Source organism: Protopterus annectens, chromosome 5.part0 (genome assembly GCF_019279795.1).
Source record: "Protopterus annectens isolate FY-2018-M chromosome 5.part0, PAN1.0, whole genome shotgun sequence".
NCBI lineage: Eukaryota > Metazoa > Chordata > Ceratodontiformes > Protopteridae > Protopterus > Protopterus annectens.
This window is the reverse complement of record NC_056735.1, coordinates 1,853,996,670-1,854,016,274: the sequence shown is the minus strand read 5'-3', so window position 1 is coordinate 1,854,016,274 and position 19,605 is coordinate 1,853,996,670. Positions and strand designations below refer to the sequence as shown.

Below are 19,605 nucleotides of genomic sequence, written 5' to 3'. Positions count from 1 at the left end.
GATATCAAGCCATAATGCTCAACATCCTGCAACATGTTGTAAATATGCGCATCATAGTCTATATTGTACATCAAAACTAAGCCCCCTCCTTTATCCGGTTTCATTACTCTACACCCTTCTTCCTTTAAAAACCTGATTATGTGTGTTTCATTCAAACTTAGATTCTGGGGACCTGCAGCAGGTTGTCTAATGCCAATAGCTCTTAGATCTCTTTCCACCAATTCTTCAAACACCTTAGTGGAGGAGTGTGTGGGAGGGTTAAAGGTACTCTTTCTAGTAAGTATGTCACCTTGACAGGGTTGACCCTTGAAGTATAGAGACAAATTCAATTGCCTAATAAACATTTTAAGATCTATCAGTTCTTTTTCAAGATTAAATGATCGTGCTGGTATAAAATGCATACCTCTTGTAAATAAGTTAAAATGTTCCTTCGTTATCTCTAAATCAGTAAAATTATAAACAGTAAAATTATTATCCGTGGTCACCGTGTAACTGGTGGGGGTAATAGGAGGTGAATCCAAAGGTACACAACTCTCCTGGTCAGGCATAGCATGACTGATCTTGGTTACTTGTTCCATCTCCTCGTTGGGAATCTGCCCCCCCTCCCCCCTGATTTGTCTGGGGGAAATATAAAATCCTGATGAGAGTTCTTTCTTTCCTTTACCGCTAGTCTCTCACTCCTTCTAGGTAGGTCAACCTGCGTGTCATCATTATTAAAACTACGGACATTGTTGTGCTGTGTTTAGTCCATCTAGCCTTTACTGGGAGTGGATAAGCCATGCCTTCGCTATATTCTCTAAGATCCCTTTCTAATTTGTGTATCTTGCGGTTCACAACCTTAACACAGAACCTGTCTACTTCATTGAAAATATTATCATAGTTATACTTCACTGAAGGAAAGTTCTTGTCATTTACTAATGCGTTATTCAACCCATTTAAGTCCTTAAGCAGAGCATCAGCCTTAGCTTCATACTCTGCTACCATAACCTCCAACATTTCAATTCCTGCACGGTTAAAAATGTCATACAGTTTCTTGTAGTATGCAGTACCTTTTTGAACATTATTTGGAAACTTAAAACATCTTAAACCTTTGGGAACCCTTTCTACTTTCACACATTCTTTTAAATAGTCTATTTCCAGTTGGTTCATTTTGTAGGTGTACAGCTTATCACGTAATGTGTTAAAGTCTTGTACAGCGTTGTTAACAGTATTGTCTGTACCTTGTTTGAACCAGAACTGTTGGCCCGCCCAGGCATTGAAGTTAAAGTCCTTATTACGGTCACCTACATCACTCGCACCCTGATTGTTTGCTTTGTTTGCTTTGTTTATCTGTTTACTCATGCCCTGCTGGATACTAGACCCAAACTGAACGCCACTGCTTGCTGGCAAGGGTTCACCGGAAATACGTCTTCTCTTCCGCTCCAGCCCCTGTTGCTGGTTGCCTGGCAACGTTGAAAGCGTGTCCGTTTTACTAGTGTTGAAAACTTCTGTTAACTGCGTTAACATGTCCAATACTCTGTTGAATTCAGCCCTGGTAACTGGCCAATTTTCATCTAAAGCTTTGAGCACCTGTGGGGTGCCTATGAAGTCGCTCTGTACCACTTCCTCCGCCATGGAACAAATCGGAACCAAGAACACAGCAGAAAGCTTTTTGCTGTGTTCTTAGTCAATAAAGACACTACAGTTTCATAGTTCTTACTGTACAAATAATACCTGCTATAAAAATGCTATAAAAAGCCTTTTTGCATCCAAATTCTTGAGGAAACAAGGTGAGAAGTATGTCCTTTCCCTCTCTGTCACTATCTCTTTCACACACGTGCACACTCACACACATATACACACATGCACACACACACACACACACACACACACACACACACACACACACACACACACACACACACACACACACATACATGCACAAGCACGCACACACACACACACACACACACACACACACACACACACACACATATACACACATGCACAAGTGCACTCACACACACACACACACACACACACACACACACACACACACACACACACACACACACACACACACATGGGGATTTTTTGTTTTAGTTTTTTACTTCAGTAAATGTGTCCTTGTAACTGCTATTGCAGTTTCTTTTATTATTTGAGGTTTTTAATTAACCTTTTATTATTTTATGCTCCAAAAGCAAAGCTACATTTAGCAAGCATAAAAATGGTGGCCATTTGCTTATTTTCAGTCCCTGCTTCATGGTAGCTTAATATGCTGCCATAAAGCAGCGGATTTGTTTTTTTACAGGGCTTTACCTTTGTTCTCCAATCAGAGTGAAGATGTAAGTTTTGCCCATTGTCTAAGGGTTAACACTGTCTTGTATTTCATGCCCTTGTACTTAACAACTTGAAAGCTACCAGCTCAAATAAATTTCATGTTGGCAAGCTCTCCCCATCCTTCATAAAGGGGGCAAGCTCCTCACACATTTTCATACTAATATATATATATATATATATATATATATATATATATATATATATTAATGCAACTGAAAAGCTCCGAGAAAATAAATAAATTAAAATGAACTCACTGCTGTGCAAAAATAAAGAAATGCACACTAGACAGAATTTGTATTAAGCACTTTTGTTCTTTAATGATGCAAAGAACTTTATCATAATACAGTAACAAGTAAAAGATGCTGCAGAAATACACGGTAATATACTTATAAGATTAAATGTGCACAATTTCTAGTGTGTATTTCTTTATTTTTGCCACAGTGAGTTTGCTTTAATATATATACAAACTTAAAGAAGGGAGAACTCTCCTTATAGAAAAGAATCACTACTATCACTACTCGCACATATATAAAACCTGCACCGGCAGACACTGGTACATTATGACCACACATTTTGAAGATGGATAGTTGAGACAGAGCTATGTTTCTGTGTCACAGCACATGCTCCTTTTTTACACTGGGAATCATGGCGCATGTGGGTAGAGTGGTGCTTGGATTAGTAGGAGTGATACCTCAACAGCATGCATTATCAGCTGCAACTGGAGCTCATTACGCTTCACAGCCATCAGTACTAATGGAGAGGGAGGAGGAGGTGCACACAGCACCTGACATAGTGGCAGCTCACTGAGGAACAATATGGACACAAATTCCTATCAAGGTTAACTCTTACCAGAGGAGCCTGTGAATGGATTTCCCACAGGGTCAACAAGTTGGTAGGTACACAGAGATGCAACATAGGCAGGTCTATACATATATGTAGCATGCAAGCAGTGAACAGATCACATACAATATGTTATTTGTCGCATGTTACAGCAAGTGTTGGATATGCCATAGAGCCCTGGTTGATAAACCTTCCCCCATCTGTAGCCCTCAGACCATGAAGGAAATGACCTATAATGCACCACATGCCAAAACACATAATATAGTACAGTGGGTGTTTAGCCTCCACAAAGGATGCTTCCATTGCCCAGAATACATCTGAAGGGGTACTGCATTACAGTCTATACAGCTAAAGCAAGATTTTTGTTGTGTGTGCTATGCTGGACAACATGGAATTGGAGCTGAAAGTGAACACTTTGACAGGGCTTTCCATAGTAGCTCTTCTAGCTGTAAATGGACAGGGAGGACAGTCAGAGAATGAATGTGTAATGGCAGTACTGCAGCCTTTGCAGAGAGAAATGCAATACACTGCAGCACTGACAAAGAGGCAGCATCTGGTACACAACTACACACAGTGACAAGGACAGCACAGAACAAAATGATGCTTGTACTGCCATACACAGACTATGCAGGGAAATGCATGAAGTGCTCATTCTGTGCCTCATACATCAACATACCCACGCATGTTAAAGGGGTGGGTATTGCACAGCCTTTTTCACTTGCACAGATGGAAAAGACACAGTGACAGGTTCCTGCAACCATGGTGTTTGCTGGAATTCTAACTTTTAACAGAGCTTGATAAACTCTCTGAATTACAAACTTGAAATGCTGTAATTAAGAAAATGATAAGCCACTTACCAAGCATCTTGCAGGCTTGTTGAACTAGCCTCAGGGTGATGACATCATCATATACTTCATAAGTCATGAAGACATCTTGTACTTCAGCTTGTGTTCTAAAAGACAAAAAATGATTATCATGTACTCTTTGGGAAGCTACCTCAACTGAAGCAATAATTTTGCCGTTTATAAACAACATAAATTAATTCATTCTAGTGTGTGTGTGTGTGTGTGTGTGTGTGTGTGTGTGTGTGTGTGTGTGTGTGTGTGTGTGTGTGTGTGTGTGTGTGTGTGTCTATATATATATATATATATATATATATATATATATATATATATATATATTTTTTTTTTTTTTGAAAAAGTGCCACAACAGATGAGTATAGACAATCCACAAAAATATACAACTTAGAACTAATTAAGATTTTAAAACTAACAATTATTCTCAGTTTAGTAACTCTTGTTCATCATTAGCTATTAGTTTAGAAATTACTCACTAAACTGTCTGCTGACATTAACACTTTGCCATTTATCATACTTACGGAAAATAAATAATCAGTATGAAAAATAAAAAAAAAAACACAAATTGCTAATATAATCATGCCTCAGTCTAAACCATTTCATCCATTTGGGTTAAACACTGGCTTAACAGATATATCCTATGCATATCATCTGTGTTGTCCTCACACAATGTGACTTTGGTCCCTTAGGCATTATTAGATTTCCTGTTGCTGGGAAATGTAAATAAAGAATGAGTCCACTGCTGATTAATCTTGGTTTTATTTATCAGTTTTCCTTCTCTATAGTCTGTAAGTATTTGGGGTACCATAAGACTTAGCAAGAACTAGTAATATATTAAGCTTTTGTAAGCTAATTATGTATCCTTATAAGTCTAATATACAATGCACAGGTAGTTGACCTATAATAATGATATAAATTCATGAGGAGTGGAACATTTATTCAACACATTTCAAGAAAAAAATTAAGCCATGCCCTCAGAGCCAAACATTTTTTTTCTTGAAAGAGAGCATATGATGAAGTATCTGCTGTTAAAAGCATGCAGTTAGTATCAAGTCCTGATTGGCTCTCAATATTCTCCTCCATCCTGTTTATATTGTGCTGCACTGAACGTCCGGAAGATTTTAACTACTGATTTTTTGCAACTTGTTTGTTATTGTTACTGTTGCCTTGTACTGTGGATGACTTATTAAAACTGCTGAATCATTTAAGGTGATCGACTCCTACTACTACTACTATTATTAATAGAAGTAGCAATATTATTAGTATTATTAGTCTAAAAGATTAAAACATACAACCACATTAAAAGTGAACAATCCTAGCACATGCATTGATCTGAGGAGTAGGAAATAAAAGCACAAAATGTGAATCGGTAGGTACTTTAACTGAGCTCGATTTGAAAATCTGACCATGGGAAAGTGTTGTGAATGACTGCAGCATTTCTTTGTACAAATGAGATTATAAAGGATATGAAAATGAGACTGATACTACCCTGCGCCCGTCGAGCTGAAACCTACAGTTTATTGAAAAGCCCCCTGACTTTAGAAAAAAACAATGAAAACAGAAAAAAAACATGAAAATTTGAGACATTTGTTACAAAATCATTCAAATCTTTAACCTAGTGAAATAGTTAAAAGATACAGATTTGAATGTCATATCAGAAAGAGTCCCAAATTGGCTCTTGGGTGAGTAATTCAACTAAAACATTAGACAAGACTGCATGTCAAATGAATGATGAACTCACACATAGAAGATTATTAAAAAAATATATTTTTTTTTCTGCAAATTTTGAATATTGTTTAGTAGTTGTACCACCATAATAAAGTGTACGAGACTGAAACTGAGCTGGCAGTAGCAAGTAAAAGCGTACAAGAACATACTTTGGCAGGCAGTCCCAAGAGTATAGACTGCAGCAAAGCTGATGCATGTCAAGCATCTACACAGCTTCCCAAGAGAACTGCCATGCTTATGGTGTAACGAGGCACAAATCAAAATGAGAAAAATGTATATTTTAAGAAAAAGGTCATAAGAAAGTTTTCTTGCCAAGAAAAGTTCAGAGTATCCAAATTAAACATTTCCTTAAATGCTATACATGGTGTGAATCTGAAAAAACAACTTAGTTTACTCACTTTCACTGAGTTAGATTAAAGGTCACAGGGAACAGGAACTTATCCTGTCCAAGCAATAGGTATAGGGCAAGAAGTCAGTTTTTGGTGGGGCACTAGCCCATCACATGATATAGACATAGTCACATACATACCACATGTTCTCGTTGGTGTAATCTGAAACATTTCCAGTCCACTTGATGCATGTATTTAGGACAGGGACACCAGATTAAACTGACATGGATAAAGTGAGAGCATGAAGACTGTATTAAGATTGAACCCAGCCAGGAACCAAACCAAGCAGTCCAGCACTATGAGGCAGCACTTACTGGTACAGATGAAAAGGAAAGCATGTGAATTTTGAGGTTGATATTGCAAACAGTGTGGGTACAAAGGATGGAATGAATTTAAAGGAGTTAAATAAAACAGTTTTGTATCAACTGATCATACACTAAAAACTTACACAAGAGAACTACAAATGTAATGAAGGCTGCTCATACAAAATGCTTCTTATAGGGTACAAAAGGAATATTAACTTTGACAATAATTAAAGGTACCGGCTCAGCCTTGCTGGACAAATGTTGACTACACAAAATTTAGTTAGAACTTTGAGAAGAGAACCACATATATATTGAAGGTGAAGGTGCATAAGATATGCTCAGATAAATCACAGATACTATCCATTTTCTTCCAGATGCCAAATTCAGATCTTGATCTGCTTTATGCTAGTATTAATACACTAAGTAGGTTATGTAATATCTACTGCAGAATTCTAAAGACTTAGACATACCTCATCGTATATTGATGTTAAGTAAAATGCACCATTTCACACTGAGAAAATTAAGCACCAGAGTGCCAATGATGTATATCTTGAATCAGTGACAACAAATAGGTAACCAAGCTTTATTCCATACTATTCCAGAAATTTAGCCTAAAATGTTACAGATAAGTAGGAACTGCAAGGCACAAACCCTCATCAAGTTTATTCTGTAATACTGAAAATGTTATATTAAGCTGTTCTTGTAATATCCAAAAGGAAATGCTAGCCATATTGCATTATGCTGTTCTTGCATGGATTAAGCTATAGAAAAGGAAGGAGTGATGTGTGATGAAAATCAAACAGCCATTACCAAATATACTTTTATACCTATTGGAATGTCCTAAAAAGTCATGCTAAAGACTATACGTGAATTTTGTTGGTCTGTTCTTTGAAAGGAATGTTTCTGATTTTTAACAGATACGTATCCGGCTTCAGTGGATATCAGTGCTACTTCACATATGGCACTGAGAAACAAAGACAATGTTTAGCATTCACAAGAGTCAGAAATTTCAGTGTCTTAAAATGGTTCTCATTCGACTAGTATGGAATTTAAAATCTTTAGGACTAGAAACAGAATTTATCATCTAAGTAGGACAGTACAGAATTTTAAAGAAGGGATAAAGCAAATGAAGGGTGAAACTGCTAAAAAAAAAGACTGTCATGGTTCTTATTTTGCTGCAGAATTACTCCTCATGCAATGACAAGTTTCCATCAGCAGAAATGTTAATATCATTAAACCTGATTATTATTTTGCTTTGAGTAGATGTGAAAGTAAAAATTCAGAGAAAATATCAGGCTCAGAAAAGACTTTTGATTAACAGAGAAAGTGGATAAGATCTATCTCTTAAGATAAAGTCTATGTGAGCAGCTACAGTCATGGTGCTAAATGGATTCCTGGTACCACTGGATGTTGTTTAGAACCTGTGTCATATACTGCAGTCATTGGTCATTGATTACCTAAGGAGGTACATCAATGAAGTCAGAGTAAGCTTCATAGATAGCAGTACAGTTTCTGAACCTGAAAACCAGGCAGAAGATTCCCAAAGGTTTCCTAATAGATCTGATATTAAATTCATATCCGAGAAATAAGCATCTAATCTTGTGGTGACAGAAGACATTGCAGATGCTTTACATGTGTTCAGTGTCACAGAAGATAACCATTCTCCATAACTGTCACATTTGTCTTTTACCACCATCGCACAGTCACTGTACTCATGAAAGTCATGCCCTTAGTCTACCAAGGCCTTCTAAATTAAAAAAAAAGACAATGAAACCTTGAGAATGCAAATTAATATATTTGTGTGCTCTCTCTCTCTGTCTCTCTCTCTTCATAGAGGTGTATTGAAATTGAATAAAATATCTATATCTAAGTCTTTACAAAGTTGACAACGAACAAAAATGAAATAGCTCCAGACACGGCAACCTTTAATAAAACACCATAAATACAGACTTAGCACTTTGGCCCTACAAAGACTTTCTCAGAATCTGACATCACAATCATACATTTAAATACCTTATTTAAAAATCAATTAATCAACTGCAGCATTTTTTTGTTCTACTGTTTTGGACCATTTTGGTTGACAATAAAACACTGACTTTGCAAATGTCAATATGTTACTACACATGTGCTGATCGACAGTTTCAGGGCATGCAAAATATAGAATAAAAATATTTCTAAAAAATTATTTTATGCAGGGGACAAGCCCCCTGCATCCCCCATACTGTCTGCTAATTATATATACTAACTCTGGCATCACACAGTCTTGGGGAAATGGCATATTCCCTTCCCTGAGAAATGTCTGATCTTACACCCTGTTGATCATCTGTTTAGTTGATGAAATTTTGTGAACTAAACAAATGTCAACCGAAGGCAGAGTTGACCGGCTTCAGTTGACTTGTACACACACACACACACACACACACATATATATATATATATTTATATATATATATATATATATATATATATACATGCATGCACACACACACACACACACACACACACACACACACACACACACACACACACACACACACACACACACACACACTATGCGCTAAAAAAGGTAAAAGTTTTTGAAAATATATGCTACTTGTAGAATAGTGTATGTGTGCTCTACCTTTAAGAAGCATTTCAAGGACAGCACGTGCATATTAATAGCAAGCACGTACTAGCTTCAGTGCCATTTTGAGAGTGCAACCAGAGAGTGAGCATGTATGAGAGTGACAGCTAGTTTGTTTATAAGTTTATCTAAGTTAAAGTTATTAAACCTCAATCCTGATGTGTTTGTATATAATAAAGCTGCTTGAATAGGACCCACAAAGGCTTGTCTATTTTATCCTGACTGGATGAGCAACACTACTGAATAATATATTTTGTTTTACTAAAAATACAGCTTACACAGGGAGTTCGTAGCACAAGAAACACAGGTATAGTAGTTTGGCTATTCATTGGTTTAACCTACAGGGTATGAATTGTTAAGACTCATGACAACTCAGTGAAGGATACTCAGTATTCCTTCTAAGCTGGTACTCATCTTCCCCCCTATTCAGTTTCATCTATGGTATGCTTCTGGAAGTTTCCAAACTATTGCTACTGATGCTGTTGTCCTGGAGTTAGGATTACTTATCACATTTGATGAGTCATTCAATGTGTCTGACTGTTTTTTTTAAACACCTTTATTGAATGTTATTCCTTGTTATAAGAATAACAGATCTGGATAGGATTCAAAGGTTCTGCTAGGTAACATAGGTCTTACCTCCAGTGCTATTAAGTTTTGTTTTGACCATGATCTGTGCAAGCAAAACAAACAGTACGCATGGTAACCCCAAACAGTATAGTGTGTGAATGGACATCTCAGCAGTCAGGTAAGCAAATATGCCAGCACAAAATCACAGTTTAACTTGCTTATTAAGCAATACAAATGGGTTTCACACTATTCAAAAAGTCTCTTCAGTGTAACTCAAGTATTATATATAACCCTATACTTAAACCCAATGGCCCAAATACATGACTTTTTATTTTAATGAAACCACATACACAGGTATAGAAAAAATAAAACCAAATGCTTTTACTGTTAATACCATTGATCCTGTGCAATCTAGATATAAGCCCCTTACTTGTCAACCCCCTACTTCTCAATGGTTAACCTCCTTTGAACAGATAGTTATAAAATAACTGCATTTCAACACCTTATATTTAAAAAGATATGGCCATAGTTTAACGAAAGGTGAAGTTGGGTTATTGAATAAGCTAAAAGGTGAAAAGGATAACTATTATTACTCAAATGGAAAGCATGGTGGGTGTAATGGTATAGAAAGGTGGCTATAAAAATATGAGAATATACAACAATTGATGGATAATACTTTTTTATTAACAGGTGCCCAATGACCCTTCTACTCTTGTTAAACAACAAATCAATGAAGATTTGGAATTTTGGGCTATACACGATGTGATTTCTAATACTTTGAAAGAACAGTGTTGATAACGAATGATTCATTTCCACAATATTTTTACCTGGATATCTAAAGTAAACAGATATAGACAACAACTACATGGGAAACTAATTGTCTCAGGTAAAAATTTAGTCACTGATCATTTGTCACAATTTTAGGGATTTGTTTTAGACTAACATACTGTCTTCAATAAGGAAAAATAAGGACACTTCTGAGTTCTCACAGATTACACATGAAGCTTGTATCAAATGGAATTGGTATATGTACACTCTGGACACTAAGTTTTTTGTATACTACTATAGTCCCATGAGGATTGCGAACAAAGAAATTTTGGCTGGATTGGTAAAATTTATATAGCATTAACGTCATTGATTCTTTGACTGAGCTAACTGACCAATATTTGACAAAAAGTATTTTTTTAGGAATATTTATTATTTACAGCTTAAAGGGACCAGAGTGGGGTGACATTTGCCTCCAGTATGCAGATCTCTTTATGGGAAGTTTTTGATGAGCTATATATCTATGATCAAGAAAGGAATGCATTTTTTTCTAAAAAAAATGTGGAGAAGATTCTTTGATTATTGTTGGCTTATGTGGGGAGGATGTTAAGCAAATGACCAACTATTTCATTTATTTAAATTATAATGCATTTGATACAGAATTCTCCTCAAGACTGAACTTTTCACCATAGATATTTTTACATGTAATGGTTATAAAAACTGTGGATAGGTTTGTTGAGACAACTATATGGAGGACACCCTTTTCCACAAATACTTTTTAACATATGATTAATGTTATCCAAAGCATATTACATGGAACCTTCTTAAATCACAATTTATTAGAACAAGACACCTATGTAGTTCTGACTCAGCTTATGAAATGGCTTTGATTGATCACATTCTTAGGTTTAGTCATAGGGATTATCTAGTCAGTACTTTGCTCCATTTTAAGAAAGGAGTAAGAGCTATCCCTTGACAAGAAAGTTTACCATACTGTCACAAAAAAACAAATATCTGTTATAGACTCTACTATTCAGTTCACAGCTGCTTTTAGAACTAATTCATATAAGGTTAAATAAGTAATTTCCAAACTTTGCCCCATTTAGTGGGTGATAGATTTTTTTGAGTTCAATGTAGCCTGTGAAGTGTAAGCTTTCATTTGGATAAGTTAGGAACCTTTGAAAATATTTCACTTCATACAAACATGAAAGCCTTCTTAGAAAGTGTGAACTGGTGAATACAAGTTGCATGGTTTGGGGTAGTTGTACATTTTGCAATGATATTCTTCAATTCACATACTTTAATAGACAATATGCATAACAAAGTGTATTGTAATTAAACATTACATTAATTGTAACACAATGTAGGTCATTTATTTGTCCCATTAAAGCTGTGGAGCAAACAAAGGATTCTTGAATATCTGAGTAATATTAGATGAAAAAAGCCCACTGATGCCCTATACAGATATAGCCATTAACATGATAGCACTAGGTTTATTTTTAATGTTATTGAGTTTTCCATCTAAATATCTGGCTTTAAAAAAGAACTGGTGATCTTTTTAAACCAAAGTGAATGATGTACTTTAATGAGATTAAACAACACTTCAAATTACACTGTGTTTTTTGGACACACACACACACACACACACACACACACACACACACACACACACACACACACACACACACACACACACACACACACACACACACACATGCACACATATATATGGGTGTCATTCACTCCATTGACTTGGCTGCTGATTAATATTGAGTGAATGGCTGCCAAATGCAGGTGATTGTGCCATTCATCAGTATCTTAACATGTCAAATGTACTGAACATCAAATGTGTGTGGCTAAGGTAAATGTGGGTTTGAGAAAGTAATTACAAAACGTTTAGATTTTTTGAAGGTGTCAGCATTAGGTGAGTAGGAGTATTTGCGTGAGTGTTGGCAGCTTACAGTTAGGGCAGGGTTAAGTAAAAGCTTACTTGTAGTGTAGTATAGTGTGTGTGTGTGTGTGTGTGTGTGTGTGTGTGTGTGTGTGTGTGTGTGTGTGTGTGTGTGTGTGTGTGTGTGTGTTTGTGTGTTCTTGCATATAAAGTAAATAACATGTTGTAGCAAATATTTTAAAAAGAAGTGTTATGCTTACATCTAATATGTAGGCATACAGTTTAACTTAGTTAAAGACTGTATTCAAAGATATATAATATTCAGTTACCATTGATTAAGCCCGGCAGTTGTCTTACATTCAAAAACGTTTACAAATACATATGTTCAGTAGAGGTGTGCATGTAAGTCTAGAAGAGAAGTTACTGGCAATGATCACTCTCTGTTACATCATATGTCATGTAAACTGTATGGGTGAAAAAAGTCCTTGGTGTATGTCATAATGAGGTACATGGGGCAGGCTTCCATAGAAGTGAACTGGATGATCATATCAGTGATACAATACTTGTGAATTCCTTGGCATTTTCCAGCAGTAACAAAGGTACTCCCACAGAAGAAACTTTGGTAGTACAGGAACAAGGTGGTGATCATAGGTACTTACTAGACTATTGATCTTTAGAAGACTAACCATGCATTCCAATGAAGTTTGTAACCCTTATATTCTAAGTATGAATAGCACAGAGATGAGCAGAACATTTAATGCTGGCTGAAGACAAAGCAGCAGTTATGAGGTTTGGAGATGATTACTGGAGGTACTGTCTGCTAGTGGAGACAGAGCTGGTCTTAACAAAGCTGCTTACAGTTAGGTATCAGTGACCCTTAACTTCTTTCCTCACTAGAAGAAAAAGAGTAGAATTCATCCCAAACTGCTTCCTGTAGCTAGAATTAATGCAGATGTTAGTATTAACCCAGATGTTGCTGGGTTCAGTGCACTAACTGTAGTCTTCTCTTGGTAGACACCTTGGATAGAAGCTACAGTAGCTGGATTCAGTAGACAGCCAAGCTACACAAAGGCTCTGAAGAGGCTGCCACTAAAACTACACTCACTGAAGTCCCAAACAGATTGTCCAATCAGACAGGGCCAGCCTTTGGTCAATTGGCGCCCTAAACAAAAGGGCTGCACAGTGCCCCCCCACATCACCCAGTGCCCCCATTGTGGTCTACCTACACCATCCAGATTACATTTTTATTCCTTTTTCTCACAGTTTGTCTTACTGTTCAGTTTTTCCTGTATTCATACAGCATATTTTAAAGAAACCATATTTTTACTGCAAAAAAATAAACAAATAAATACTGGAAAAGTGCCATACTATAGCAGCACCCTAGGCACCCGCCTAGCTCGCCTATGCCTAAGGCCGGCTATGCAATCAGGAATCAATGCCCCTCTGCTCCTTATCTCACCAGAAGCAAACCAGTAGCATTAATCTGGAGCTCTCTAATAAGACATATTTTTTAGGCTTTCCGGTGATTGGCAATTTGTAGGAAGGCTAGGAAACAGTGTCTCTCTGCTCCTTCTCTTACCAGGAGCAAAAATAGAAGCACTAATCAAAGCTGATTCCTGAGAAACAGTTCCTAGGCTTTCTAGCAATTGGTAGTCTAGTCCCAGATGTTACAGATTTTAAAAGTATCATGGGAAAAGGGATACTCCCCCTAATATTGCAGTATGAACTAAGTGAGTGAGATGATATGAAACAGATGTTTTAAGAGTCTAAGCATAGGGCATTCCCAATGTGATATCTCAGTGCTCAGTAGAATAAGATGAGACTGGGAGGAACTTACAGTAGGTGTGGTCAGCTCAAAAACCGCAATGCTTAAAAGCACAAAAATGAATGGGGACTGGGAAAAAATCCACTACAGTCATTCAACAGCAGTAGTGTCACAGTACTTGTAGCTAAATAGGAATGATGCTAAATAAGGAATCTTATTCCCACTAATTAGCTAGATTGAATTACTTTTCACTCATCGAATGTAAAGGAGTCTTTTCTAACTGTCCGTAGCCAAGAACTCTTACAATTTCAAAAACAAAAACTTTAAGATAAAACAAAATCTGAAATAAAACAAAGTATAACTTAAGATCAAAAGTGAACAAATAGTGGAAGTATCCAAAGCTTAAATAAAGACTATACAGATGCAGTCATACACCAGCAGTAATCTCACACCTATTCCTTAACCCCCCCCAACCAATTAGCTACATTTAACTCATTTCAATCAGTGAATTAAAAAGGATTTTTTTCTAACTGATCCTAGCTAAGAATTTGTAAAATTCCAAGAAAAGATTTAAGGTTAAAGAAAATTTAAAATAAAACACATTGTAATATAATAAGACAAAATATATATAAAAAAATGAAAGCATCCAAATCATTAGTGAATAAATTCAATCCAAAATCAAATGCAGTCATACACTGTCAGTAGCCTCATAGCACTTACAGCTAAATATGACTGGTTAGTTATTTATTAAACTATATATCACTCAGTGTGAAAAAAGATTGCCTGTTGCTTTGATTGATGTTATCTCAGTAGTGTGTCTCTGAATCAAGACATGGAGCATTTTGTAAAGTATTTGTTTACTTTTTTTATTAATTTGCTTTTAAGTCAAGCAGATATAATTTTTACATTTAACCATTTTCAAGCAAGTGCTCCATTGCACAATACAAGTTGAAAACATTGATATTAACCTCTTATTTCAAGACTCGGGTACAAAACCTTAAATAAAATCAGGTTCACTCTTCAAGTCTTTGTTCTATTCACTTTAAAAGTAAGAAGGAAGGGGAAATTGAACCAACATGTGTTTTGTTAAGAAATGAAAGTCTGTAATGCTGATATATACATTTTTTTGTGATTATTGTCCTTACTAGTCTGAAACAAAGCATACATTTGGATGAGCTGCTGCCATAACACAGAGGATTATGATCAGGTCTCACATCATAAGTGCTTTATTAAGGGTTAGAGAGATGGAGGCCAAGAAATTCACCTCGAGAGCATGTCAAGATGACATAGTAAAAGGCCATGATTGGTGACCTGATCATAGCTTTTTGTACTGCATGGAGATTTATCTGCTCCATATACCACTGGTTAGGAAAAAATAAAAGTAAAATTACCGGCCTTGAAAGCCAGTAAAGCCTTTAGTGAATACTGCAAACAGACAGTAGCAGCACACCTATCAGATTATTAAATTACCATTTTTGGATGGAACAAATGATCAGAACTAGGGGGCAGTTTTTTTAAATATTGCTCTAATTCAGTTAAAATGTTACTAGAATGACAGGTATAAAACTCCAAAAAAGCAAAACAGTAATATTCCACACGATTTAATGTTAGCGCTTTCGTACACAATTTTACATGCACTTCTTCAGACATTAATTACTCCCAAAATGCAATATGTTTATAGTCCACTTAATTAATTAATTGCAAAATTAAATACATTAAATAAAAACCACATGATAATAATTACTACGTTTCTTGAGTTCATTTTGTAAAAAAATGTTTGTATATATTCATACTTGTATATTTGACCTTAAACAAAATGCTTCTCAGGTATTTACCAAAAACAGAACAAATCATTTAAACCACTGCGTATTCTTTATATTATTTACACATGAAATACATTTCTAACCACTTAAAAAACTTGATGAACATAAATATGTCATCTCTCTAAAGCCCTTAATTTTAAAATGCATTTGATAGAACAGGCTTCATTCAAGCCAGGAAAAAGTTGTGCATTTGTCAACAATTGCCACTATAATTCGTTTTCTTCGAGCTTAAGCTCCCATGGGCCTCCTCTTATGTTCCTATCCATCTGTTCTAAAACTGTAAATGTGAAACTATGAGACTGATATTCTGCTATATGTCTAGCTAGAGCATTAGTGTTAATATTTCTACTTATACAATATAAATGCTCATAAATTCATTGCCTAAAGTGACGTTCAGTCTTACCCAAATAAAAAGCCGAACATTGGCTGCAAGAAGCTAGGTATACTATGCATTGGCTTTCACAATTGAATCTACCTTTTATATTATATTTAATGCCCTTAATTCTCACGTATGTTCTTGTCCAGATATATTTACAGTAATGACATTGTCCACATTTGTGCATACCCCAAATTTGACTGTAATTTATTTTACTTGTTTCTAGAAGGGCTTTTAAATTTAAACCTCTTCTAATAGTGACCAGAGGTCTCGTTCCCAAAATGGTGGCAATGGAACAATCTGAGAAGCATCTTGTTTAAGGTCAAATATACAAAATGAACTCAAGAGACGTAGTAATTATTATCATGTGGTTTTTATTTAATGTATTTAATTTTGCAATTAATTAATTAAGTGGACTATAAAACATATTGCATTTTGGGAGTAATTAATGTATGAAGAAGTGCATGTAAAATTGTGTACGAATGCGCTAACATTAAATCGTATGGAATATTACTGTTTTGCTTTTTTTTTAGTTTTATTTGTGTGTTATTTTTTTACGTTATTTAGAATGACAGGTATTGCAACAATATGCATTTATGAGCAATAGGAACTGTGAAACTCTTTTTCTGGAATTTTTCACTGACTATAATCCTAACTAATTTCCACAAATCAAACAAGTTTATTAGGGATACAGCAAAAATGTGAGATGAACTCAGGGACAGTAGAGAAGAACATACAGCAGGCAGAAATGAAGCTGTATTTACTTCTGACACTGTCATTTTCTTTCCAGCACTGTCAGTACTTGCTGCTTAATGTGAGACCTGATCTTAATATATGGGGAGCTATGAAGCAGTTCCTAACTAGTGTGTCTTTTTTCCAATATTGCAGCATAGTCACATCTTCCCATGCACTACACTCAATATCCAACTTCCTGTTTCTGCTCTAAGACATTTGAACTATATTTCAGTCCTACTGGCATTTATTAGCCAGATATGTTTTCAGTGTGGTTTGCCTGGTTCAGTGCTATGTCTGCACTTTCAACACTGGCCGCTAAAGTGAGGGGGATCAATAAATACAGGCAACAATGAGGCCAAGGATCCAGTTTTTACCAGAAATGGCAGACAGATTGTGTAGATCAGTGTATTGAATTCTCTGACTTTTGACAACAACAGCATGAATGGCACATTTTCTTTTACTAAAACTAACTTCTTTTAAACCCACTTCATCAACTGATTAGTAAAAATGCTTAAATGCTTCCACTTAATTTGGACATGGATGTTTATGCTATATTGAATTATTATACTTGAAGAAATTGTTGCTTTATGTTTTAAATGATCTGTAGATTGTTCTGTTTGTTTTTTTTCATTTTCAGTTAACTAGTGTAAATGTCCTCTGTATATTTTAGATACCCGGTGGACTAGTTGTTATTTTTTTCATTTTTTATTTTTATTTATTTATTTATTTATTTCTCTGCTTTTGTTAAACATTGAAAACAAAACAATAAAAAGACAAAAATATACATTAATCATTTGTAGAGATGAAGGGCACAGCTCCCACACCCACTACAGAGAATACTGTGTCCCTATTCCTTTAGATATCATCATCTCTTGAGATCACTACATGTTTGGGAAAGGGACATTCCCCACTGAAGTGACTGTTTCTAATATACAGTGACACTTTAATGGAACCTGGTGCTAGGAGTGTTACTATACTTATTTCTCTGTATAAACATTCTTTCACGCAGTGGCTACACAATGAGGAGCTACAAACATACTCAACCATTGCAGCAGTGCACTGTACAAGAGTACATCCACATGTTAATCTGTGCTGCTCAACCATTGCAGCAGTGCACTGTACAAGAGTACATCCACATGTTAATCTGTGCTGCTCAACCATTGCAGCAGTGCACTGTACAAGAGTACATCCACATGTTAATCTGTGCTGCTCAACCATTGCAGCAGTGCACTGTACAAGAGTACATCCACATGTTAATCTGTGCTGCTCAACCATTGCAGCAGTGCACTGTACAAGAGTACATCCACATGTTAATCTGTGCTGCTCAACCATTGCAGCAGTGCACTATACAAGAGTACATCCACATGTTAATCTGTGCTGCTCAACCATTGCAGCAGTGCACTGTACAAGAGTACATCCACATGTTAATCTGTGCTGCTCAACCATTGCAGCAGTGCACTATACAAGAGTACATCCACATGTTAATCTGTGCTGCTCAACCATTGCAGCAGTGCACTATACAAGAGTACATCCACATGTTAATCTGTGCTGCTCAACCATTGCAGCAGTGCACTGTACAAGAGTACATCCACATGTTAATCTGTGCTGCTCAACCATTGCAGCAGTGCACTATACAAGAGTACATCCACATGTTAATCTGTGCTGCTCAACCATTGCAGCAGTGCACTGCACAAGAGTACATCCACATGTTAATCTGTGCTGCTCAACCATTGCAGCAGTGCACTGTACAAGAGTACATCCACATGTTAATCTGTGCTGCTCAACCATTGCAGCAGTGCACAGTAAAGAGTACATCCACATATTGATCTGTACTGCTTTAATTTCCTTTTGCCAATTAAATGTAAATAAAGAGAATAAATTGCAAAGATAACCAGTTATTCAGAAGGGAAATGGCTAAATAGTGGTCTCACAGAGGTGGAAGGAAAACAAATCACAAAGATAACCATTCATTCCCAGAGGAAACAGTGAAATGGTAACCTTCTACAGGTGGAGGAATTTGGCTTTAAGCCAGCAAGGCACAGTATTTTGTTTGGTAGCAGCTAAGGGTAAGAATTTAAACTGATGATTCTCAAAGAAAAAAGTGATGTACAAAGATAAAAATGTAATAAGAGGAAAATTAATGATCATTGAAGAGAGTAAGAGAATTCTTAAAGGAATGGATGCAGTAATCACCAAAATGACAAAGTAGCTTGACAGTGGCCAGAGAGAGAGAGAGAGTATGAGAGAGTGGCCAAAGAGAACAAAGGATTACTATTATGGAAAAGGAATAAAAATAATTAAGATGAGTAGGTCATCTTATCCAGTAGCTACTTGACAAGAGCCAACCCAATGAAAAATCCTCATTAAAAACAGCATACTTAAGATATGCAGATGCATGCAAAGAGACACTGTGTCTGATGTACGCAATTACAAGTTGGTCAGGACAAGGCAAGCATGAAGATGTTTTAGTTAAAGGGGGTGGTGTGGAGGTACAAACGTGAGCTAAGGAATAGGCATGAAAACAGGAAAAATGAAGCATGTTGGAGGGATATGTGAAGACGAAAACTAGGAGCTGTAACAGGAAGGAGTAGTGGGAGGCAGGCAAGGATGACATTGGAGCAA

The 19,605-nt window shown here is 36.2% G+C and overlaps 1 protein-coding gene across 1 annotated transcript in view; it reads right to left on the bottom strand.

Annotated features, from left to right (window-relative positions):
* LOC122802426 (guanylate cyclase soluble subunit beta-2-like) overlaps window positions 1–19,605 on the bottom strand; it is an 866,018-nt gene that overhangs the window by 709,175 nt on the left and 137,238 nt on the right. Inside the window, exon 4 of the mRNA XM_044072045.1 lies at window positions 4,017–4,111. Within this exon, the coding sequence (XP_043927980.1) occupies window positions 4,017–4,111 (95 nt within the window). The remainder of the gene's footprint in view (window positions 1–4,016; window positions 4,112–19,605) is intronic.